This window comes from Mytilus edulis, chromosome 10 (assembly GCF_963676685.1).
Source record: "Mytilus edulis chromosome 10, xbMytEdul2.2, whole genome shotgun sequence".
Taxonomy (NCBI): domain Eukaryota; kingdom Metazoa; phylum Mollusca; class Bivalvia; order Mytilida; family Mytilidae; genus Mytilus; species Mytilus edulis.
Window position 1 is genome coordinate 83397100 of NC_092353.1, and position 22341 is coordinate 83419440.

A 22341-nucleotide genomic window follows, 5' to 3' on the forward strand; every position below is an offset into this window, starting at 1 on the left:
CTGAATAAAGGTCTGCCAACTCGCCCCAGTTATAAAAATATCTTTCTTCCTTTAAGTATGTTAAATTTCTGATAGTTCATATCCAGTCGTCCTGGTGAAGTGGTATGTGTCGTGGCTTGATATGCTAAAGGTCTTGAGTTCGAATCCCAGCATATACACTGGATTTTTTCTATGTGAATTTTGATTCATAGTCTTCTCCGTATAATTAATTATAAGTTTTATACTGGATTTGACATTCCCGCCAAAATGTTACAGAACAAAGGAAAGCATGCATAATAAAGAAACTTAAACTGGGGTGATCTGGTTGGGGTGATCCGGCTCAGATCACTCCTGTTAGAACAAAGGAGCTGGGATGTAAATACACATAACACTAATAAAAACCAAACTAAAGTTCAAATTGAATACCCACACGACAGTGCCATGTGCTGATTTTAATTGCACATTATGATACATAATATCATGTCGACAAAATATAGTCAGTAATTTATAATTACTACTGAAATCAAAACATTAATAAATTCACATAAGCAAGAATGTTGAATGGTTATATCCAATGAAGCGCGAGAATACAAATAACGGTCTATGGGCAGACAACTAGAAGAACTTAATTTCAATCTAATGCATTTCCTTCAAACGGTTGAAATTACATTTCTTCTACCAATTACTAACGCCCATGGACTACCCAACTCTATACAAATAACACTAATAAAAACCAAACTGAAGTTCAAATTGAATACCCACATGACAGTGCCATGTGCTGAACTACAAAGAACGGGCAATAATTTTTTTATCTTGCTTATAGAACTTAATTCACTTTGAAAATAAAAAGTTAATGTCAGGTTATAAACCTAAGTTTTCAAAAACAATTAATCTTTCTTTTAAAGAGTCTTTAATGTAACCATCCTTGGTGGTCTCTGAACGCCATCTACCGTGTCTTTTGAACAATCGATCGGAAATGCCTAAATCAGCGCAAGTTGTAGCTCCACCAGAACGTAAACTATGCAATCCATACTTCTTAATATATGACACAAATGGTGGAAAAGCTTCAAAAAATAATTCTCTCATACGTGTGTAAGACAGTGGTTTATCATCCTTCCGAAGTACATTTTTGTACATATCAATCCTTGAATTTTGATAAATTTCTGAAAATAAATTCTTCTGAATCCGGCGAAATATCAGCCAACAACAAATATAACTTTAAATTCTTTACTGGACACATATCGGAATCCATACAGGCTATTACTACAGAATTGCCATCACGATAAATATCAAGTTTCACTTTTCGGAATAAATATAGATACATAACCTAATTCAAACTTGATATCACATATACGTATATTTAATAGCTCGGATACTATCAAAAATCCTGAATAAGCAAGTAAACACGCGCAAATAATACGCTGTGAGTACTGACATAACATTATATTCCTTAAATAATGAACTATACATTTTAGATAAGAACTCAGGAGTAACTGGTTCCTTTTTCTCCGTTCGTGTAGCTAAGCGCCGTTTTGCACCTTCTAAAACATTTTTCACAACTGAATTTTCGTAAGGAGACGTTTTTCCAATCATATGATGTGCCCATTGTATACTATAAAATGCTGAAATTACCGGACTTGCAGTTTGACTGTTTTGAACTAATGAAGATAAATAAAGGGCAACGTGCACAGGTTTTACCGGTAAAATATCACAACCATTTATACCGTTATGAAAGGCCCACTTTTTCCAACGGATAAATCCTGCATGGTCAGTTTAAACGGTACTGTCAGCTTTAGATCCGCAAGGTAAATCCATAAGAACATCAACATTGGTATGGAGATTTGGTGGCAAAAAAATAATCTCAGATTCATAAGCCTGCAAAAACACATGTATAAACAATAATTAAACAATAGCAGCATCTTAAAAGATAAAACTACCAACAGAAAAATATTTGTTAGTGCATCTCACAAGACTATATACAATAGTCTTAAATGCTGAACATAAGCATTTGTATTTGTTAGTATAATAGTTCTCAAAAAGGACAATTATAGCCTTAATGCCATAATCTGAAATTCAGATATGCATTGTAACGTTAGTACACACACAAGGCACTACTACCGCCTTTAAAATATCATCTGTAAAATACAGATAAGCATAAACAGCTTAATAAACAAAATTGGTTTACAACCTTCTTTCATATTTAATAGTATTATTTTCAGAAATCTTACCTCAAAGCTAACATCTTGAATGTAGGATCAGTATTACCAAAAAATGGCCTTCTTGGTTTTACAAGGAGTATAAAACTCCTTACCGCTTGGTAATTCCACATATGCGATAAATGATCTGTAAAATCGCCCCCATTTGGGCATAACATAGGCCAATAACTTGCCGATGGCCAACAAGGAACAATCAATGTACCTACAGCGTTGCATGTCTCGTGTAATTAAAAACACGTGGTATAAAAAATATAGGCGGTACAAAAATACCGTTAACCCCAAACCAATCTACTGTGAAAGCATCAATACCAGCAGAATTTTCATTCCAAAATCTTGAATAAAATACCAGTAACTTGAAATTGTGGTCAGAAGCAAACCAACCTTCTTCATAAGGTCCCCATAAATATTGTATCAATTGAAAAATATAATGTGATATTCCCCACTCATCATGATCAACGATGCGACTCAGAAAATCAGCTTTTTCGTTTGGTGTTCTAGGTATCCAAACTATATCAATGTTGACAGTGTACTTCAAACATGCGCTAAATATGTCCAAGGCTAAATTCTGTAAAATAGTTTTTGTACTTCCTTTGCTTACACTGCTCACAACATATTAGTTATCTGTAAACCATTTGACCTTATTTCCATATAACAAATCAATTAAGGACAGCAAAACTTTCTTTACCGCTGAAAGTTCCTTCAAAGTTGAACTATTACTATATATACCATGTGCAATGTTTTGTGGTGCTTCTACAATATAACCTCCAAAGCCTGTATCACTAGCGTCACTGTAGATAATACTAACATATAAGAATAACAAGACGCAGATGTGTTCACGTCTATAGTTAAATGTTTAGTCATTAAATAAACTAAATTTCCAAAAACTATTAAAGTATGTAGATATTATCTGACCTACAACTGATGCAACTTTTTCACGTACACGCTTTAACGCCCTGTTAAACAAGATATAATGTCATCAACAGAATGTATCGTCTTATCTAGTATTTTATAAAAGCCTTACTCTGTATCAATAAATGTGCCTAACCAAACCAGACGTTTAGTAGGTTCCAACAATGATTTTTCGGCATTAGGTACAAAGCCATTTTTAACTAAATCTATCTTAACTTGTTCTGACACAATCTTGCACATATCTAGATCTCGTTCAATTGAACAATAATATAATCATAAGCACCAATATTTATCCAAAATTGGATATTTTCCTTCAGCCTACCCTTATCAATAATAGCAGTACCATCTTGCTCATATTCGAAATAGTCATGTTTAAAAGTTGGTTCAAACAAATTTTCTAAAGAACTTGTGTAAAAAATTATACTGATCTTTTACAAAACTAGTTTCTTTTGTGTGGCGCTGCTGTCTTGTTGTTTTAGAAGGGGCAGTTTTAACTATCCAGTGCTTGTACGACCCACAGTTGAAGCATGGTACCCGTTGAGATTTTCCAGCGTACTGGTCTTGTGCATACGGGAAACCTCCATACCAAGACGGCTGGTCCCCTCGAAAGGGCTGTTAGGGATTGAAGCTAGGGTTGGCAGTGGAAGGAATCTGTTGTTGTTTACCTGCCGGTTTGCCCTTTGCCTTTTTCTTCCTGGTGACCCTGTTTTCGGCTCTGATTATCTTGGACTCATCTTCTGAATCACTAGCAATTGGGTTTGCCTCGTACTGGCGATCGGTGTACCATCTCCCATCAGAAGTATCCGCGATCTTTATTACCTTATTTCTTTGTTTAAGCCTCTCTGTACTCGAATAAATAATGTCTCTGGCATAGTCAGCTTTGCCATTGTCAATAGCCCAAAGAGCTTGGGTTCAATCTAAATTTTCAGTATTACCATTGAATTGAATTTTATTACCTTCAGAACGCTATTTATACTAGGAGTTCGACTTCAACTTCTTGACTTGGGATTTCATACATTGGCTTGTGCCATGGATTTCGTCGCGCAAACTATTAATCTTTTCGCTAATTTTGGTGTCCACAAGAACTTCAATATCCTTCTTTTGACGATTAACCGCGTCTAAAACTGTACGCAAAGATATTTCATCAGAGGGTGTATCTGAATCCATGTTTACTGTTAACTGGGAAACACATCTAATCGAGTCGGCCCTGTCGTGCTGAATGGTTATATCCCATCCCGCGGAAATACAAATAACGGTCTATGGGCAGACAACTAAAAGAAATTAATTTCAATCTAATTCAGTTCCTTCAAACGGTTGAAATTACATGTATAGGATCGTGAATGCAATTAAGTGTAATTCTATTTCATAATCTGTGAAAAATCTGCTGCATTTTCAAAAGGTGGAATAAATCAGGGGGAAACAATCATGCCTGTCAAAATGATTCAAATTACTAAATAAAATTGTGCATTAATTTTAAGTTAGATAAAAAAAAAACCAGTTCTATATTTAGGAAAACACAAAAGGCGACAAAACGCGGTTATATATCTATGATGGTTACGACCCAATATATCATAATATAGTTTAAACTTAATCTTTATTCATATAGTCAGTGAATTAAAAATATTATCACTTGAAAAAGATCATATTATTTTTGTAAAAAAAGTATGTTTTTAAAAAAAAAAAATCATTGGAAAGTACCAAGACCTAATAAAATAATATTCAGTGTCAACTTAACAAATAATACAGGATAGCCTTGGGTTATAGATTCTAGGTGCTGACTCTGCTTTTAAAAATATCATTTTATGTACTTGACAGTTTTACCTTTGTGTGTCTTTGTACTAATATTGCCTATTTGATCGTATGGTTTGTCATATATGCATCCTGCTTTCTGGTGTTTTGCTTTTTGGCATTACTTATGTGTGTGGGTTTTTTTGTAAAAAAAGTATGTTTTTCTAAAAAAAAAAAATCATTGGAAAGTACCAAGACCTAATAAAATAATATTCAGTGTCAACTTAACAAATAATACAGGATAGCCTTGGGTTATAGATTCTAGGTGCTGACTCTGCTTTTAAAAATATTATTTTATGTACTTGACAATTTTACCTTTGTGTGTCTTTGTACTAATATTGCCTATTTGATCGTATGGTTTGTCATATATGCATCCTGCTTTCTGGTGTTTTGCTTTTTGGCATTACTTATGTGTGTGGGTCCAGAGATGCGATTCGGATATATGAGGTTTGTAACCTGGTATTTATATTTCATTTTTTTTTTAGATTTTATCGGAAAAGTGTATATACATTCACGATCATTTTTCAGTCTTGATTTGTAGATATGTCCTGTAAGGAGTAGTTGAAGTAGAAGCGGTAGTAGTTGAAGTAGAAGCGGTAGTAGTTGGATTAGTAGCGGTAGTAGTTGAAGTATAAGCGGTAGTAGTTGGAATAGTAGCGGTAAAAATTGTAGAAGTAGCGATTAGAATTGTAATAGTAGCGGTTGTAGTTGCAGAAGTAGCGGTAGAAGTTGATATAGTATCAGTGGTCGTTGAAGTAGTTGAAGTAGTAGTGGTAGTAGATGAATTAGTAGCGGTAGTAGTTGAAGTAGTGGCGGTTGAAATTGAAGAAGTGGTAAACATTGTAGTAGTAGCGGTTGTTGCTGTAGTAGTAGTTGTAGTAGTTGTAGTAGTAGCGGTTGAAGAAGTAGCATTTGTAGTTGAAATAGCATCGGTAATAATTGAAGTTATAGCGGTAATAGTTGTAGTAGTAGCGATTGTAATTGTAGTACTAGCGGTAGTAGTTGAAGTAGTAGCGGTAATAGTTGTAGTAGTATCGGTATTAGTTGAAGTATTAGCGGTATTAATTGAAGTAGAAGCGGTTGTAGTTGTAGTATTAGCGGTAATAGTGATAGTAGTTTAAGTAGTAGCGGTAGTAATTGAAGTAATAGTGGTAGAAGTGTGTAGCGGTAGTAGTTGGAGTAAAAGCGGTAGTGGTTGAAGTACTAGCGGTATCAGTTGAAGAATTAGCAGTTGTAGTTGAAGTTGTAGCGGTTGTAGTTGAAGTAGAAGCATAAGTAGTGGAAATAGTAGCGATAAAATGTAGAAGTAGCGTTTATACTTGTAGTAGTAGCGGTAGTAGTTGAAGTAGTAGTGCTAGTTGTTGAAGTAGTATCGGTTGTAGTTGTAGTAGTAGCGGTAGCGGTAGTAGTTGAATTAGTTGCGGTCGTAGTTGAAGTAGAAGCAATTGAAGTTTAAGTAGTAGCATTTGTAGTTGTCGTACTAGCGCTAGTAGTTGAAGTAGTAGCGATTGTAGTCGTAGTACTAGCGGTAGTAGTTGAATAAGTTGCAGTAGTAGTTGAAGTAGAAGCAATTGATGTTGAAGTAGTAGCAGTTTAGTTGTAGTAATAGGGAATGTAGTTGAAGTAGTAGCTGTTGTAGTTGAAGTAGAAGCAATTGAAATTGAAGTAGTAGGAGTACTAGTTGAAGTAGTAGTGGTAGTAGCTAAAGTAGTAATGGTTGTAGTTGTAGTAGAAGCAATTGAAGTTGGTGTAGTAGCAGTGGTAGTTGAAGTAGTAGCGCTAGTAGTTGAAGGTGTAGCGATTGTAGTTTTAGTACTAGCGGTAGTTGTTGAAATAGTAGTGGTTGTAGAAGCAATTGAAGTTAATGTAGTAGAAGTTGGAGTTGTAGTACCAGCGGTAGTTGTGGAAGTAGTAGCGATTGTACTTGGAGTATTATCAGTCGTAGTTGTAGTTGGAAGTAGTATCGGTAATAGTTGAAGTAGATGGAGTATAAGTTGTAGTTGTAGCGGTTGTAGTTGTAGTTGAATGTGTAGCAGTTGTAGTTGAATAAATAGCGGTAATAGTTGAAGTATTATCAGTAGTAGTTGAAGAAGTAGAGGTAGAAGTTGTAGAAGTAGTGGTAGTAGTTGAAGTTGAAGTTGAAGTAGTTGCAGTAGTAGTTGCAGTCGTAGTTGTAGTAATAGTTGAAGTTGTAGCAGTTGTAGTTGAATATGTAGCAGTAACAGTTGAATTAGTAACTGTAAAAGTTGTAGAATGAGCAGTTGTAGTTGAATTAATGGTAGCAGTAGTTGAAGCAGCAGCAGTTGTAGTTGAAGTAGTAGCGGTAGTAGCGGTAAAAATTGCAAAAGAAGCGGTTGTAGTTGTAATAGTAGCGGTTGTAGTTGTAATATTAGCGGTTGTAGTTGTAGTAGTAGCGGTAATAGTTGAAGTGTTAGCAGTTTTAGTTGAAGTGGGAGTGGTAGTAGTTGAAGTAGTAGTGTTAGTACAGGAAGTAGTAGCGATTGAAGTTGAAGTAGGAGTGGCAGTAGTTGAAGTAGTAGTGATTGTAGTTGAAGTAGTAGTAGTTACAGTAGTAGCGTTAGTTGTTGAAGTAGGAGTGATTGTAGTTGAAGTAGTAGCGATTGAAGTTGAAGTAGTAGCGGTAGTAGCTGACGTGGATTTGGTAGTAGGGGTAGTAGGGCTACTACTTCCACTACTTACACTACTACTTCAACTAATACCGCTGGTACTTCAACTACTACTACTTCAACTACAACCACTCCTTCTTCAACTACTACCGCTACAACTTCAACTTCTACAACTTCAACTTCTACAACTTCAACTACAACTACTACTACTTCAACTACAATCACTACTACTTCAACTACTACCACTCCTACTTCAACTACAACTGCTCCTGATTCAACTACTACCACTACAACTTCAACTACAACTGCTCCTGATTCAACTACTACCGCTTCTACTTCAACTACCACCACTACAACTTCAACTACAACTGCTACTGATTCAACTACTGCTACTACTTCTTCAACTTTTACCGCTACTACTTCAACTACTACTTCTGCTTTTACCGCTACAGCTTCAACTACAACTGCTACTACTTCAACTACTACTTCAAGTACTACTTCAACTACTACCACAACTACTATAACTACAACCGCTATTTCTACAACTTCTACCTATAATACCTCAAATATTACTGATACTTCTTCAACTATTACCCCTACGTATTCAGCTTCAATTGCTACTTCTTCAACTACTACCGCAACTACTACAACTTTAACCGCTACAAGTACAACTACTACGTTGAAGTAATAGCGTTAGAAGTTTGTAGCGGTAGAAGTTGAAGTAATAGCGGTTGTATTAAAAATAGTAAAGGTTGTAACTCAACTTGTATCGGTAGAAGTACAAATTGGAGCAAGGATACAACGATATTGATATGAATGATTTTATATGAAAATTTTAGGAGCATTGCAATAAAAAAAAAACGACGAAATACGGTTACAAAACACTACATAGAAAACTAAGGGACCGGTTTTAACAGGCGCGCTTTTAGTAATCTTTTTTTTCTAGTGAAAATGAATATCGTCTAGTGATGTTGACATTTTTATTGAATTTGATATATTGCACAACCAATCCTTTGAATATATAACATTCATTAAATTAGACAATCAAACGTGTTGATCATTTATTTTTACTAAATAAAAGGGCGACGAAAAGTGCTTCTGTTAGTTCCTGTTCCTTGTCGTTTGTAATATGTCACATGACCTACAATACTTCAAGCCAAACAATCCATTCGTATGCATAAAAAGTAATCAATTATCAGGCCAGCACAAGAATATTAAAAAGAGTTTATTTTCAATTGCAATTTATTATATTACAAATAATAAATGAATGGCTATCGTTTCATGAAATTAAAAAATTGATTGCCAAAATTATATTCATGTAATGCAAAATTGTATATATTTAATTTTAATCGAAGCAAACGACATAATAATATTTAATATAGCATCAGGAGTAAGTGGTCAACTGAGGACAACATTTTTACGGCAAATTTACCTTCGTCAGGCTTCAAGAAATATCATAAATCCGGAGATAAAAAAATTCGGGTAACGTAATCGTTTAAAATCAATGTCCACTAATGAAAATACGTTGAGGGTTTTACGCTTACGGAAGAAATATATTTTTGTTACTTGTGTACGGTTTTGACTTTTCAATTAATTAAATACATGTCATATCATGCATTTATAAAATCGCTGTATCTATATATTTGTCAAAAATGGTCAGTTTGGCCTTTTACGTAGGAATAGCTATCTATGTGATATGATTAGTCAGTGTATCCAGGATAACATGACAAACTGCGTAAATGCAACTTTACAACCAAAAGTAAACGTGTGTTTACTTCTTAAAAAAATATAGAAGACGCGCCTTTTTTCACGTTTACGCGGAGTCTTCAACACGGAGCCTATATTTAAGATATATATACTAGTATATAATGAACGTCACATTTAACTCTGTAACGTATAAATGAAACAAAATTTAAAAACAAACACAGTGACACATGACAAGCAATGGCCAGAGGTTCCTAAATTGGGACAGGCGAAAACAATACCGCGGGCTAAACATGTTTTGTGAGATCTCAACCTCCCCTTATACCTCTAGCCAATGTAGTTTATTTCCGTCCCCTATTTATAATTTATCCCTATGTTAACAGGAATGGCCACCTCTGACAAGGGGATATGTTCTGACGCAGCTCAGCCCCCTGACCAATCCCAAGATAAGAACAATTCAGATAATAGAGTGTTTGATAAGTTACATAGATCCAGAGCACCGGAATGGAGTTGTGAAAAATAAAGAAAGGAAAAGAGTTGCCCTTACCACCAACCCGCTATTTCAATTTTCAATTCGCAAAATAACTGAACAGTGTGACCTGGCAGAGGAGGCAGAATAATGAGGACTTGGTTCTCATATTGATGATATTTTTTATATCAGCTCAGAGTTTTTGGAACTTGGAGATGGGAGAGATATTGTCCAGTTCCTTTTTATAAAGGTATTGACCTATAATTGTTTCTCTTTTACAAATTGTGAAAATTGGTGTAAAGGGGGAAACTCTGATAAAAAAAAATATCTCTGATTCCTATTTGAAAAAATGTATGAATTTTGTCGATATTCAAGTATATAACATATTTTAAATAATTTAGAAATAAAAAAAGGGTACATAATACGCCTAGTGTGTTCCAGAAAAAGAAATACTCTTCAAGAACTTTCAAAGCGGTTTGTGTTTGTACCGGCCGACAAAAGAAGCCAACGATGTGGTGGTAATATGCCGTAAATACTACACGGACGTTCTTAAGAATCAAATTTTAAATTCATATTCATTCAAGTCCGTGCGCTCCATAGAGAGTCACATAGTTAACAAACTCATCATAACCATATCACAGTTTAAGGCCTTTCTGAACATTTGCAGGTCCTTACTATACAGTAGTTACCTAAACTTCATAAATAAAACCTAAAGAATATAGTTACATCTCAGCCTCCAGTAACATGAGTAAGTGTTCTACAACTAATCTTTCAGTTTTAACTAGTTTTTAGTTATCAAACTATTATCAAAGAACTAATCATTAACTTTTATATCAATATATATGAGAGAAGTGGAATAAACTATTGTTGGAGTGTAACAAATCCTTTGAATGTGTTAGATAAATAACGTGCCTTTGATAGTCATTTTGTGTACAGTTTTTGACTCTTTACACTACGCGTCAACACAATCTAATCAAAAACAGTTTTCCTATTCAATATAAATAGTCGTTCGGTTAATCTGATTGCAAATGTTTAAGGCCTGCTTTCTTATGAGAAAGGTAAATATTTTTTTCTTGGATGGTAATGTTCCTTTGGCACCATCTTACGGTATTTATATATCATAACCCGTATATAAGGCCTTTATTTTTTCTCGTTTAATTGTTTTACCTTTGCCATTTCGTTTTTTTTTATAGCTGACTATGCAGTTTGGGCTATGCTTATTGTCGAAGAACGTATGGTGATCTATATATATATAGTTGTTAATTTCTGTGTCATTTGGTCTCTTGTGAAGAGTTGTCTTATTGGCAATCATATCACATCTTCTTTTTTTATACATATACCAGATAGCTCAAGCCGCCAAAAATGTGAACTGAATTTCAAAGATGAAGAACATTAGAAACTATACAGAAGTTAGTAGGGAGCATATTGCATATCGAAACATTATCACTATTTTCGCTGTTTTTAACCGCAAAATGTACACCACTCAGACAGTACATTGTTTATTTCAAACACGAATGACGAACTTTCCAAACATTTAACTGTCGAATATAAGCCCCAAACGGCAAAACATAAAATCATTATGGTATTTATTATAACTCGACATACGCCATCGTAATCTATATGGTCATCTGGATAAAATCACTTAAAAAATTATTAAAAAATATTTATTTCTTTGGCAAAGTAATCAACAATATATAATAGTTTGCATCCATTTGAAAACAATCATTACATACACACGAATGGTAATAAAGATATATTGACTACAGTGTGTAAATCTTGAGCGTGATTTTAATATTATTTGAAAATTTTATTGTTAACATCTCGCCAACTCTCGTTACCATGTCATATAGTTTTATTATTCTTATACAGGATATTCATAATACAATGTTCATACAAACAAACACAAACACACATTTACTTTTAAAACCAAGCTTCCCCAGTAAAAATAAGCATGATATATATATATATATATATAATTTATGAATGCATGGTAATTTTAAGTTTCAATGAAATAAAGACGATTTAGAGATAGGCAAAATGATGAGGAAGAAATAATGAATTGTAATAGTCGTACAAATACTGGTAAAAAACTCTAATCACACTAATAAACCTAAAGACGGAACTGTTTGCTCTTGGGGAACAACCATTTAACGTTAAAGAAAAAAATATTCTGATCCCCAATTTGATTAAAAAAGATAATCTGACCAAGCAGATGACAAAAACAATATTCTAAATCCAGATTTCCCCCGTACCTTATAGTGTTAAATATTGAAAAAAATAATTTGATTGATAGCGTTGCAAAACAAAATTTTCTGACACAGACAAGCCATAACGTCCCTTGAAGTTAAGTGGTTGTTCCCTTAATGAAATTGGACAGGGCGAATTTTGACATATATCAGACAGTTTTCGTCTCTTTTGTTGAATAAAAAATGAGGTTCCTCATAGGGCTGGCTACCTGTTAATCTCATAATCTAAACAATTAATCTTTGAAAATTTAAGGATGCAATTGTATACATTTATAACAAAATAATTGACAATTCCTTATCCAATCCCCATGAGGAGCCTCGTTAATAAATAGATAAATACAAATAAATGAATTAATAATACTAATTAAGGAGTCAAAGTTATCCCACTTAAATCTTTTTGAATATTGTTATTTTTTACTTGGCACAATCTTGCCGTGCATTTTCGCCCCGTTTTCCAAACTAGTCATTAGAATCATCTTGCGCCTTGTTTTAATACATGTTGACGGTTATATGCATAGGGATGTATCCTTTTCTAATCTAGATTTTCCCCCTATTCTTCTATGGTCCGTTCTTTCCAAAAGGATTTCACACCTCTATGCGTCGTCATGCAAACGTTTTCGTTTAGAAGTACACAGGAACAAGATCATATCATAATCACTTTATTTTTACGAAAATGTCTCTAAAATTGCGGCGCTGTTTTTCAATATGAAACAGCTATATTACGAAAGGACTTGTTTGGAATGAGGGAGGGGTCAGAATGCGGAGAGATTGTGTCTTCTAAACAAGAACTTCCAAATCTTTACCAAGATGCAAGCTCACGATTTTAAATGTGAATTGTTATAATGTTCTCAGTCAGCTTTAAGCAAATGTCTGCACTGAGCATTTAGTCTGGCATTTAAAACTGTCTTAATAGTCTTTCGAAAGTGACTAGTTTGATGGAATGACGTCATCTCATGTTGGACGCTGAACACTAAGTTGTTATAGGCAAGTTCTTGCATCATATCTATTGAATTTATTAGATGTAAATTGGTATTGTAGAGATTGTGAGATGGCAGCTTCACGGAACCTTCATCATTCCCTATTATCACGATGATTGTCGCTGAAAAAAAAGAGAATTATTGAAATTTTAATATATATATGTCATATATGATATATCTATTGCAAAATTATTCCCAACAGGGTCAAGCAATACAAACAAACAATTATACAATTAGATACAATACAATACAATAGAACATATTTAAAAAAAAAGTTCAATTAACAAATTTACGTATAAAACACATAACAATTATAAACTTGTCTGACATAAATAAAATATTGAATTGGGTCTGACCTCCCCAGTTTTAAAGACTGTTTTATAATGAAAACTCCAATATGACAAACAAGTTCAGGGGTGGGGTTTAGAATGTGTTTTTGTTTATTAAAAACGAGATGTTGAAATAATAGTACATACTGATAGTCGTTAAGAAAAGAACAAAGTTGGAACGTATTGCTCTGTTAATGTCACAATATGTAAATGAACCCTAACGAAGATTGTTTTGAACAATGCCTTTTTTTCAACTTCTGATCTTTTCTTGCACTACCCGGTAATAGTTGTTGGCAATGCCATGCCCCTAAATGATATAACAATGACACCTAGGTTCCTCGTTTTGTTGTCAATTACTAATAAAATCAGTTTTTTTTTTATTGGTAAACATTTAATACATTTATATATATACTAGGAACCGGATGTTCAGTGGTTGCCGTTTGTTGATGTGGTTCATAAATGTTTCTGTTTTTATATACTAGTAGATTAGACCGTTGGTTTTCCTGTATGAAAGGACTCTAGTCATTTTGGGGCCCTTTATAGCTTGCTGTTCGGTGTGAGCCACGGCTCTGTGTTGGAGGACGTATTTTGACCTATAATGGTTTACTTCTACAAATTGTGACTTGGATGAAGAGTTGTCTCATTGGCACTATAAAGTTCTACGCTACGTCCTGTAGACATTGTCTGCGAAAAATATCTGCGTAATCGTTTAAACTTTTATACCGGTTAATCCGAATAAACAGTTAGTTAAAAGTGTTCGATTTGACAACACTAGTATAATATTGTATCAGTAGATCTGCAGTAAAGGATCCCTACAAATGTTGTAGAAATGTTAATACACGATATTGTCAGTAGATTCGGTGTGAATACTATAAATAGTCCCTCAAGATGTCTTTATTTTCAAATGAGAAATTGTTGTGCAAAGGCTCGGTGTAAAGGATAGAAAAGTCGAATTTGTAATACTTTTGCAAGGAGAAGAGACTAAGACTGAATGTACTCTTTTAACAGATCTTTGGAATGTTTTAGTATCCAAATCTAGAGAATGTAGTTTCACATTTGTTCTGAAATCATACTTTGATTGCTAAAACAATTGGTTTTAATGATTTAGATAGAGATTTCGTGGAGCATTTAAAGGACTGAATAATATAGCGTTGTCGGTAAGGTCCTTAGGACACTTATGTAACTTCGGTATCATATACAGTAAAGAAAGATCCAGTTCTTTATCTAAGGTTGCGCTCATTAACATATTTAACTAGCCCATTTCTGCATGTGCTTGTTCCAAGACAGGGGCATGTATTCAGTGGTTGTCATTGGATGCTGTCTCGCAGATATGTTTATCACTTACTAGTATTGGTTGGGTTTTTTTCATAATTATTGCCGTTAGGTTTTTCTTTTCAATTGTTAACATGTAGTTTACAAAACATCAAATAGTTTGTAATACAGGATAGATGTACTTTTTGATAACATTTGGATTTTTAAATAGTTTGGCCTTAAGCATCACTGAAGAGACATTCATTGCCAATTTGGTACCGTTCATGATATATTTACCATACTGCGTCTAAAAGAAAGAACACGACATACGGTATGCTTCTATTTTGTAATGCTTTTAGTGGAAAGTGGCTTTGTATGCCTTAATATAATCGTTTTTGTAGCTTTTTTGTCAAATGAATGTCAACTCGAATTCAAATTGGGAGCAACTTGAATTATTTTTTTTTATACGCTCTGCTTTTAAACACAACATATACACTTCGTTTAGCAGACCATACTATGTATTTGAAGGTTGGAATTCGTCGTGAATGTGGTCCAAGAAAAAAAAATCAATTACATACCTCCAAGTCGTTTCATTATCTTTAACGAAACAGCCAAAAGGTCACGACCTCCGTTGGTATGGTTACCATGACTATTACAAATTACGATGAAAAGTTTAACATGTGGAATGCTGTTTATGTCTTTCTGTGATTCTATCATGAAGTACGGATGCGAAACAGCGGCGACTTTGACGTCGTAGAACTGGTTCAACATGGCCTCCACCACGTTTGTGTAGACAGGGATGTTTTCGTACTTGAAGAGCACGATACAGACTTCGTTCTTCAAAATTCCTAATTTTGGTATCATTGATATGTTAGGAGAGTTAGTCTGCTGTAAAAGATATAAGATGCAGCTGTAAAAAATGTGTTTACTTAAAAATTGTTGAGAATAGAATTTATTAAAGTGTCAGAATTTAAAGCTTAACTTGTAAGATTTCAATAGAGTACTTCAAAACTTTATGACCTTAACTACAGATATTTGACCTTACTTCATAAGTTTGATTTATGAGTTTCGCAAATAAAGTATGTTTACCATTATTTCGTCAAGTTGGTTATTTATTTTCTATTATTCGTTACGTATCCTTACTCCTTATTCCTTACTTATTCCATCTTACGTTTTCGTTCCTTATTCCTTATATCTTCCTTATGCCTTATTCATTACTCATTCCTTATATTCCTTACTCGTTACTTATCGCTTAAAGTATATTGATCTTTTTTAATGCTTTCTTTCATTTCTTGACCCTGCGGTAAGTTATGGGTTCGAAGAGTTTAAATGATCCTCAAAACGCGGTGTATTCATATCGTTTGTATTTGTTTTTCAATCATAACTTTGTATATAAATTAGGCCGTTAGTTTTTCGTTTGAATTGTTTTACATTTGCCCCTTCTGGGCCTTTTATAGCAGACTATGCGGTATTACTTTGCTCATTTTGAAGGCCGTACGGTGACCTATAGTTGATAACGTCTGTGTCATTTGATATCTCAGTGTGAATAGTTGTCTCATTGGTAATTCTACCACACCTTCTTTTCTTTTTAGCTTGCTGTTTGCTATCCGTGTTGAAGTCCGTATTGTAAACTTAAGTTTGAACTTCTTATACATTGTGACTTATACATCGTAAAAGTAAATCCTTATAAAAAAAAATATGTCAAAGTACGACCTTCAACACGGAGCGTTGGCCTACATGTTAAAGGATCGATGTTTAACTGCAGGCTAAAAACAAAATACCTACATTGTGAACTTTATTTGTACACCATACGAAACATAAGAAGAAAAAATCGGTGGACCTGCCATGTTTTTCCTGTTTCTCACGCTCGTACACATTCATTATCTTGTTTTAAGAAAAAAAAGTCACGCCTTAAGAAAAAGATAATTTTAATTTCGCAGGACAAATACTTGAAAATTAGCTTCTGTCTGCACATGGTGAGGTCTTTTTGGTGTTTTTTCGTTTTTTTCGCTGTACAGCGTTAGCAATGTTAAATACCTGAAACATAACCTTTTTCTCCTCTTTTCTTATCATGGTGTCTGTTTCATCCTTCGGTCTGTCTATTTCATTCTCTGTCATACCATTCATGACTGCACCATTCATGTGAGCCTTCTTTGCTCTCATGGTGGCTATCTTACTCTTTATCAGATCAATCAACGGTCTCACGTGAGGTCTAATCTGTCGTACCACCTCAACCATCACAATAACGAATAAAATGAAACCGATTATTTCTGAAAAGGAAAATATAGGACAATTATATAACTTTCGGCATTTTATTTCCTAGCACGGCTTGATTTCTAACGGTTGGACAATTTATAAACTTTTGGCAATGCATTTGCTAGCATGGCTTTATTTATGACAAGAGAAATATTGAACAATTTATTTAACTTGTTATTTGGGTTATGTCAACATACGCCGGGCTTACTTATTTAGGGTTTATATGAGATACAATAATAAAATGTGGACACATGCAAATGTCTCGATTGTTTTGTGGCATCCTTTGAATAACAACAATGTTGACGCTAAGATCAAGAAATAGCAGTGTGTTTAAAAAAGGATCAATTAAAAGATTCGTAAATTTCATTTAAATTTTTCCAAATTATAATCTGTACAAAGATGATCTAAAAAATGAAAGATTCAACTTCATAACTCAACACATTTTTTCAAATACTACAGTAACCTCATTTCACAAAGACAAATTACATCTTGTACTAAACAGTAACAAACGACCAAGAAGGGCAGAAGTTTAAAACAAATATCTTTTTATGAACTATAAGATCAGAACTTGGTATATTCGTGGCATTATTCATGAACAAAAGTAACTTTCACAGTCTCTTGCGCTCAAGTCAAGCTCGATATCGGAATACATCTGACAGTCGGATATAGGGGGTGTAAAGTATGAACGCATTCCTCCTGTTGGATTAAAAACATTTTTTCCGTTAGATGGAATTACGCAAAAAAAAAATCATGGAACCGCCCCTGTCTGAGTTACTGTCAAACTATTAAAATAATTAATCTGTTCGAAGGAGAATTGGCTTATAGGAACACTCGATAAGTTTGAAGTAGAACTGGCTTACATGGAGATTTCATATCATCTTGGAAGTTCAAAGCATTAAGGCATTGTGTAAAAGTATTAAGTCTAGTTATTTATTACTTATGGCAACATGGAATTTCTATTAAAGCAATTTCTGCAAACGACTGTTAAAAGAATACTGAATAATGATATGAAGCATTTACTCCAACAAAAATACACTATTGCACTAGTATCGCAGTACTGCACTCTACACATATTTTAAATTCGCAGCATAGGCGGATCCAGGGGGGGGCTGGGGGGCCCTGGCTCCCCTTTTGTAGGAAAAATTTGGTTGATTATATAGGGAATCACTGAAGCATGACTAGATAGGGCCCCCCTTAGGTCAGTCAGTGCCCCCCTTTATGAAAAGTTCTGGATCCGCCACTGCGCAGTGTGTTTGAAGTGGATTCGCAAAAAGTCTGATTGAATTGAAAAAATAATTATTGATACTATAACCATGCATTATATCTTATTCATTTTCATTAGTTAAGAAAATATCATTGAAAGAATGAGTATAGTTTTTTCTTTGAATTAAAATCCGTTGCCGTCCAAAATCGATCAAATATTATACACATGAATATTTGTAATATCCCGTACATACTGCATGTTCAATGTAAATATATTGAAAGGCTGTAACAGGTTGTACGTATGACTAATGCTCTAAGTATATGGTTTATATTTATACAATTTACTTATAAAGTAACTGAAGGACCCAAGTAATGTATTATATAGGTCTTTAGATTGGAATCGTTAGAGCTCTCAACTTGCATTTAATGCAGAATAGGTCAACATGTCACCAAGTTCCTTCTTTAGGTTACACTAACACTTGATAAATTTCACTAATGTGTCGATTCAAAGAAACATTGTTTAAATGGAATTCGCCAAAACAATATTTTTTTCTTTACATTTTTTCATGATTACCAATCTTAATATAAAGTTTGAAAATTATGCATTTTGCGTTAGTATAAAAATCAGATTTGAAAACCTACAGATTCCAAGTGTGTAGGATAGTCGAAAAAAATCTATATATATCCAATTAAATAAACTTGCATAAACATAGTATGTTCGCCTATATTTTTTTAACGAAATGCATCCGCGTTATAAAGTTGGATTAATTCCAGATACAAGTTGGTTGAAATGCACTAGAAATTAACGAATAAGGGGAGATAACTCTGTAATTTGCTATCATTCTAACCAATTTTCTAACCAAGTTATTTGATATTACCAGACACACACAAACAAAAGACTAATATTTTTCAACTCAGGATGATGGTTAGTATTAAATACCATGATTAACTCGGTGGGTTTTTTCTTATCATGTTTTAATTTTTACCTAAATTGCCTGATTCTTACAAAGACTGGCACTTAATTGTCAAGGAAAGGACATTTACCGACCATGTGAATGACAAATATGTCAGTTTTTACGGGTTTTGCTGCTTAAAACAAATAAAAAGAACAGAAACGAAATCCCCGCGACTGTTTTCACCAAATAAAAAAAAAAATGAAGAGTAAAAATACTCACAAGCCATGATAAACATTTCAGTTAACATGGTTAAATTGCAATCAATTTCAAATTATAGTAAGATTTTTATTCATGAAAAATCTTAAGTCAATATAATACTTCCATGTTTAAACAAACCACAAATTCTAAAATGACGACTTTATATATGTATATATAGTATAATTCCTCTTAAAAATCCGAAAAGCAAACATTTGTATAATTTTCCAGATCGAAATATTTTTTCTATATAGGCGGATACAGGGGGTGGCCTAGGGGGCACGGCGCCACCTTTCGAGGGGAAAAAATGGTGGATTATATAGGGAATCACAGAAGCATGACTGGAGCGGGCCCCCTTAGGTCAGTCAGCGCCCCCTCCACCCTCCGCATTTTTATGAAAAGTTCTGGATCCGCCACTGTTCTATCATGATGTTGTAAATACATGTAATTTAACAGTTTATACTCATATCATGAATACCGGTATATTTACATATATACAATCTATTCATTTGCAGTACAATTTTACAATAGATGGCTTAATATATTTTGGAGTTTAAATATGGGTTCGGCTGATTTCTAATCGATGAAAATTAAACATATTTTTTTCGTATACAGAAAAGTTTGATATTTACGAATTAATATGACTACAGTTACATACCATCTGAAAACAATCTTCTTGACAAAGATGACACTCTTTTGTCCATTTGTTCGTAATTTACTGTCAAGTTCTCAATTCTGGATATGAGTTCAGACAAACGTCCTGTTGTGAACATATGTGTTGTCGTGTGATTGTTCACGGCGTTCTCGATTCCCTCTCGTGCGGAAGCTTGCTCTTTGAATGCCATTTCTAATAATAACAGTTTATCACCGAGTTCTGAAAACACAAGATTCCAAGGACAGTCTTCGTTATCAAGGCACTCTTTTGTTGTCTTGTCAAAGTGGGCGTGGTTCACCAATGACGACGTCCGATACCCTGATGCGTTGATGAGAAGCGTCACAATTAAATGAACAGTTGCTATAAGGCCAATAGTTGCGAACAAGAACCTGCAAAAGACATGTTTGTTAAAAGTGAAAAACTTTAAAGATTATAGAAAATGTATCATGGACGCGTGATTCATAAAGGGCGCAGTCTTTATAGACATGTATGCAGCATCAACTAATGAATCATACAGAAAAAGACGAGAAATAAAGCAAAAACGATTTGCCTGTATTCCTAAAACTCAAAATTCTTCTAACTTTATCCTTTACTTACAAGACTAATTTAAAGAAAACATTTCCCAAAAAAGTTTGACACAAGAACGCGCGCTTTTGTATACGACAAACTATCTTACCCAACACCAAGACCTATCTTAGTGATTATCGCTTTTGACATTCTTCTAGATTTAACCGAATAGTTAATCCAAGTTTTGCAGAAATCCACAGCAACATAGCCGATGATGTTTTCCAGCAAAAATGTCGTTTTCCAGCGAAATCGATGAACAGCGGTGTGACATATGGTTGTTTTCTAGACTTGATGTATAGATCCAGTTTAAAGAAATAGTCGTTGACAGCTGCGCATACCTGGTTAATTTAATGTATATAAATTCACAACAACGATATAAACTGCATTTTTCTTTTATATTCGAATATCTGTGAAGTTCTCTTGTTGAAAGCTTTTACCAGCTATGTGATGGGTGTGAACATTATACAATTTAAAATAAATGTTTAAATACAATTTTAAAACGGTTTGAAAAAAGGGCAAGCAGTAAATACTTCTTCAGTGTTTCGAATAAAGATATTTGAGTGCAAGATTTTTATACAAATTGATTTTATAGTGCTATTTTCTACACCGCCGTTGTAGCATTTATATTAAGTCGTTCGATGTACTGATAATCATGGCGGCCATTTTAAATCTCAAATGATTGGTAAAAATTCAAATTTTATTTAGAAAACTTTTATATAAAAATAATTTTTGCATGAATTTTCATTTATGAGAAAAAAATGTAATATCGGCCTATGGTCAATTTATAAAGTAAGTCCGAATTTTATTTAAAAAAAATGGATATGAAAGGAGAGGTACTATCATAGTTACTAATGAAAGCAGAATTTAGTTTTGACAATGAAAGGGCAAATTATTTAAGGGGGACCCGAAACTAGAAAAACCGGTAGTCAAGACGGTAAAAAGTCTTGATAAGTCATAAATGAAACTCTACATTGGCACACACACACACCCCACCCCAGGAACTCTCAACGTAAATATGTAGGACTCGGAAGTACGATGGGGACGCTGAGGTGCGATGGTCACGCTGAAGTGCGATGGTCTACGCCGAAGTGCGATGGTCCGTACGCTGATGTGCGATCGTCTGTTTGGTCCGAATGATTGCTAGTTTAAAACCTAAATATTTGCAATTATTATAAAAAGTTTATTGTTAATAGTTAATATATAAAGCAACATTCATTATTGTCTATGGTTGCATACTGAGTGAGAGATCGTCATCTTCATTTTATTACATTTGGACATAATTCTTCATTCATTATAATATTTTATCTTTTCTTTGTTTCTCTCATGAGTTCCTCGTTCACCGTAAGTGTTCTATTATGATTCTGAGAATCTGTATACAGACCCATATGTATTTAGAGAATGTCACGCTCCATCCTACGTGAAAATGGGCCTTTTGTAGATTTCGAAACAAAAAATCGTAACAGAAGGTTAACATTCCTTTATCCATCAATCCTCCCCGTATTTCGTAGTATTTGTAGTTTATGAACCTCTTATTATCATAAAAACTGGAAGACTGCTTCTAACATACACATTGACTTTAATGTCGTCATGAAAAGTATTGAAAATTTACATTTATGTAGTTTGAGTAAACCATCGCACTTCAGAGTTACCACCAACGCACTTCGGCGTAGCTATCAACAAGATAGCGTCACAATGCCACCATCGCATCGTGATCAAAAACGCACTTTAGCGTCAAACCATCGCACTTCAGCGTGACCATCGCGGTTCGGAGTACCATCGCGGTTCAGAGTCCTACAAATATATTATCTGTATATGAAAATGTATATGCTTAAAGTATTTATTAATTTGTCTATTGAGGGATCATATCGAATTAAAAATTAACGGAAAATATAAGTTGATTTTTTATTTCAGTGATTTTCCCTAAAGCTTTGCCACATCATCGATAAGCGTGAAACTGTGGTCTCATCCATGCAATAAACGCAGCTGTTCTGTACCCTCAGTCTGTACCAAATAC

At 34.0% G+C, this 22341-nt stretch overlaps 3 protein-coding genes and 1 pseudogene across 5 annotated transcripts; all 4 read right to left on the reverse strand.

Moving 5' to 3' along the window:
• Positions 1-397: 397 nt before the first annotated feature.
• On the reverse strand, positions 398-1906 carry LOC139492558 (uncharacterized; annotated as a pseudogene).
• A 1813-nt stretch (positions 1907-3719) lies between these two features.
• Positions 3720-7493, reverse strand: LOC139493060 (uncharacterized; the record flags this gene model as incomplete). The annotated part of the gene is made up of 3 exons (XM_071281203.1): positions 3720-4009; positions 6212-6284; positions 7044-7493. Coding segments are annotated over 3 exons (813 nt in total), but the record flags the coding sequence as incomplete, so codon positions are not given.
• Positions 7494-7588: 95 nt separating this feature from the next.
• Positions 7589-10868, reverse strand: LOC139493061 (uncharacterized). The gene is made up of 2 exons (XM_071281204.1): positions 10860-10868; positions 7589-8071 (listed from the first exon to the last, which is right to left on the reverse strand). The coding sequence occupies exons 1-2, from the start codon at positions 10866-10868 to the stop codon at positions 7589-7591; spliced, it is 492 nt and encodes a 163-aa protein (XP_071137305.1).
• Positions 10869-11342: 474 nt separating this feature from the next.
• LOC139492037 (uncharacterized) lies at positions 11343-20889 on the reverse strand. 3 transcript variants are annotated; one of them, XM_071280099.1, is made up of 5 exons: positions 20437-20889; positions 19764-20149; positions 16533-16765; positions 15074-15383; positions 11343-13037 (listed from the first exon to the last, which is right to left on the reverse strand). In XM_071280099.1, the coding sequence occupies exons 1-5, from the start codon at positions 20475-20477 to the stop codon at positions 12787-12789; spliced, it is 1221 nt and encodes a 406-aa protein (XP_071136200.1). In that variant the 5' UTR covers positions 20478-20889; the 3' UTR covers positions 11343-12786. The 3 variants fall into 3 exon arrangements, with proteins under 3 accessions (XP_071136200.1, XP_071136201.1, XP_071136202.1); XM_071280100.1 differs by having other exon boundaries at positions 16545-16765; positions 20437-20875; XM_071280101.1 differs by having other exon boundaries at positions 15074-15380; positions 16545-16765; positions 20437-20599.
• Positions 20890-22341: the final 1452 nt, after the last annotated feature.

Coding starts and splice junctions, on each gene's coding strand:
- LOC139492037 (XM_071280099.1), bottom strand. CDS start 20,477: ATGTCAAAAGCGATAATCACTAAGATAGGTCTTGGTGTTGG. Junction 16,766..19,763: donor AAGAAGATTGTTTTCAGATG/GTATGTAACTGT, acceptor TTTCCTTTTCAG/AAATAATCGGTTTCATTTTA. Junction 13,038..15,073: donor GATAATGAAACGACTTGGAG/GTATGTAATTGA, acceptor CTTTTTTTTCAG/CGACAATCATCGTGATAATA.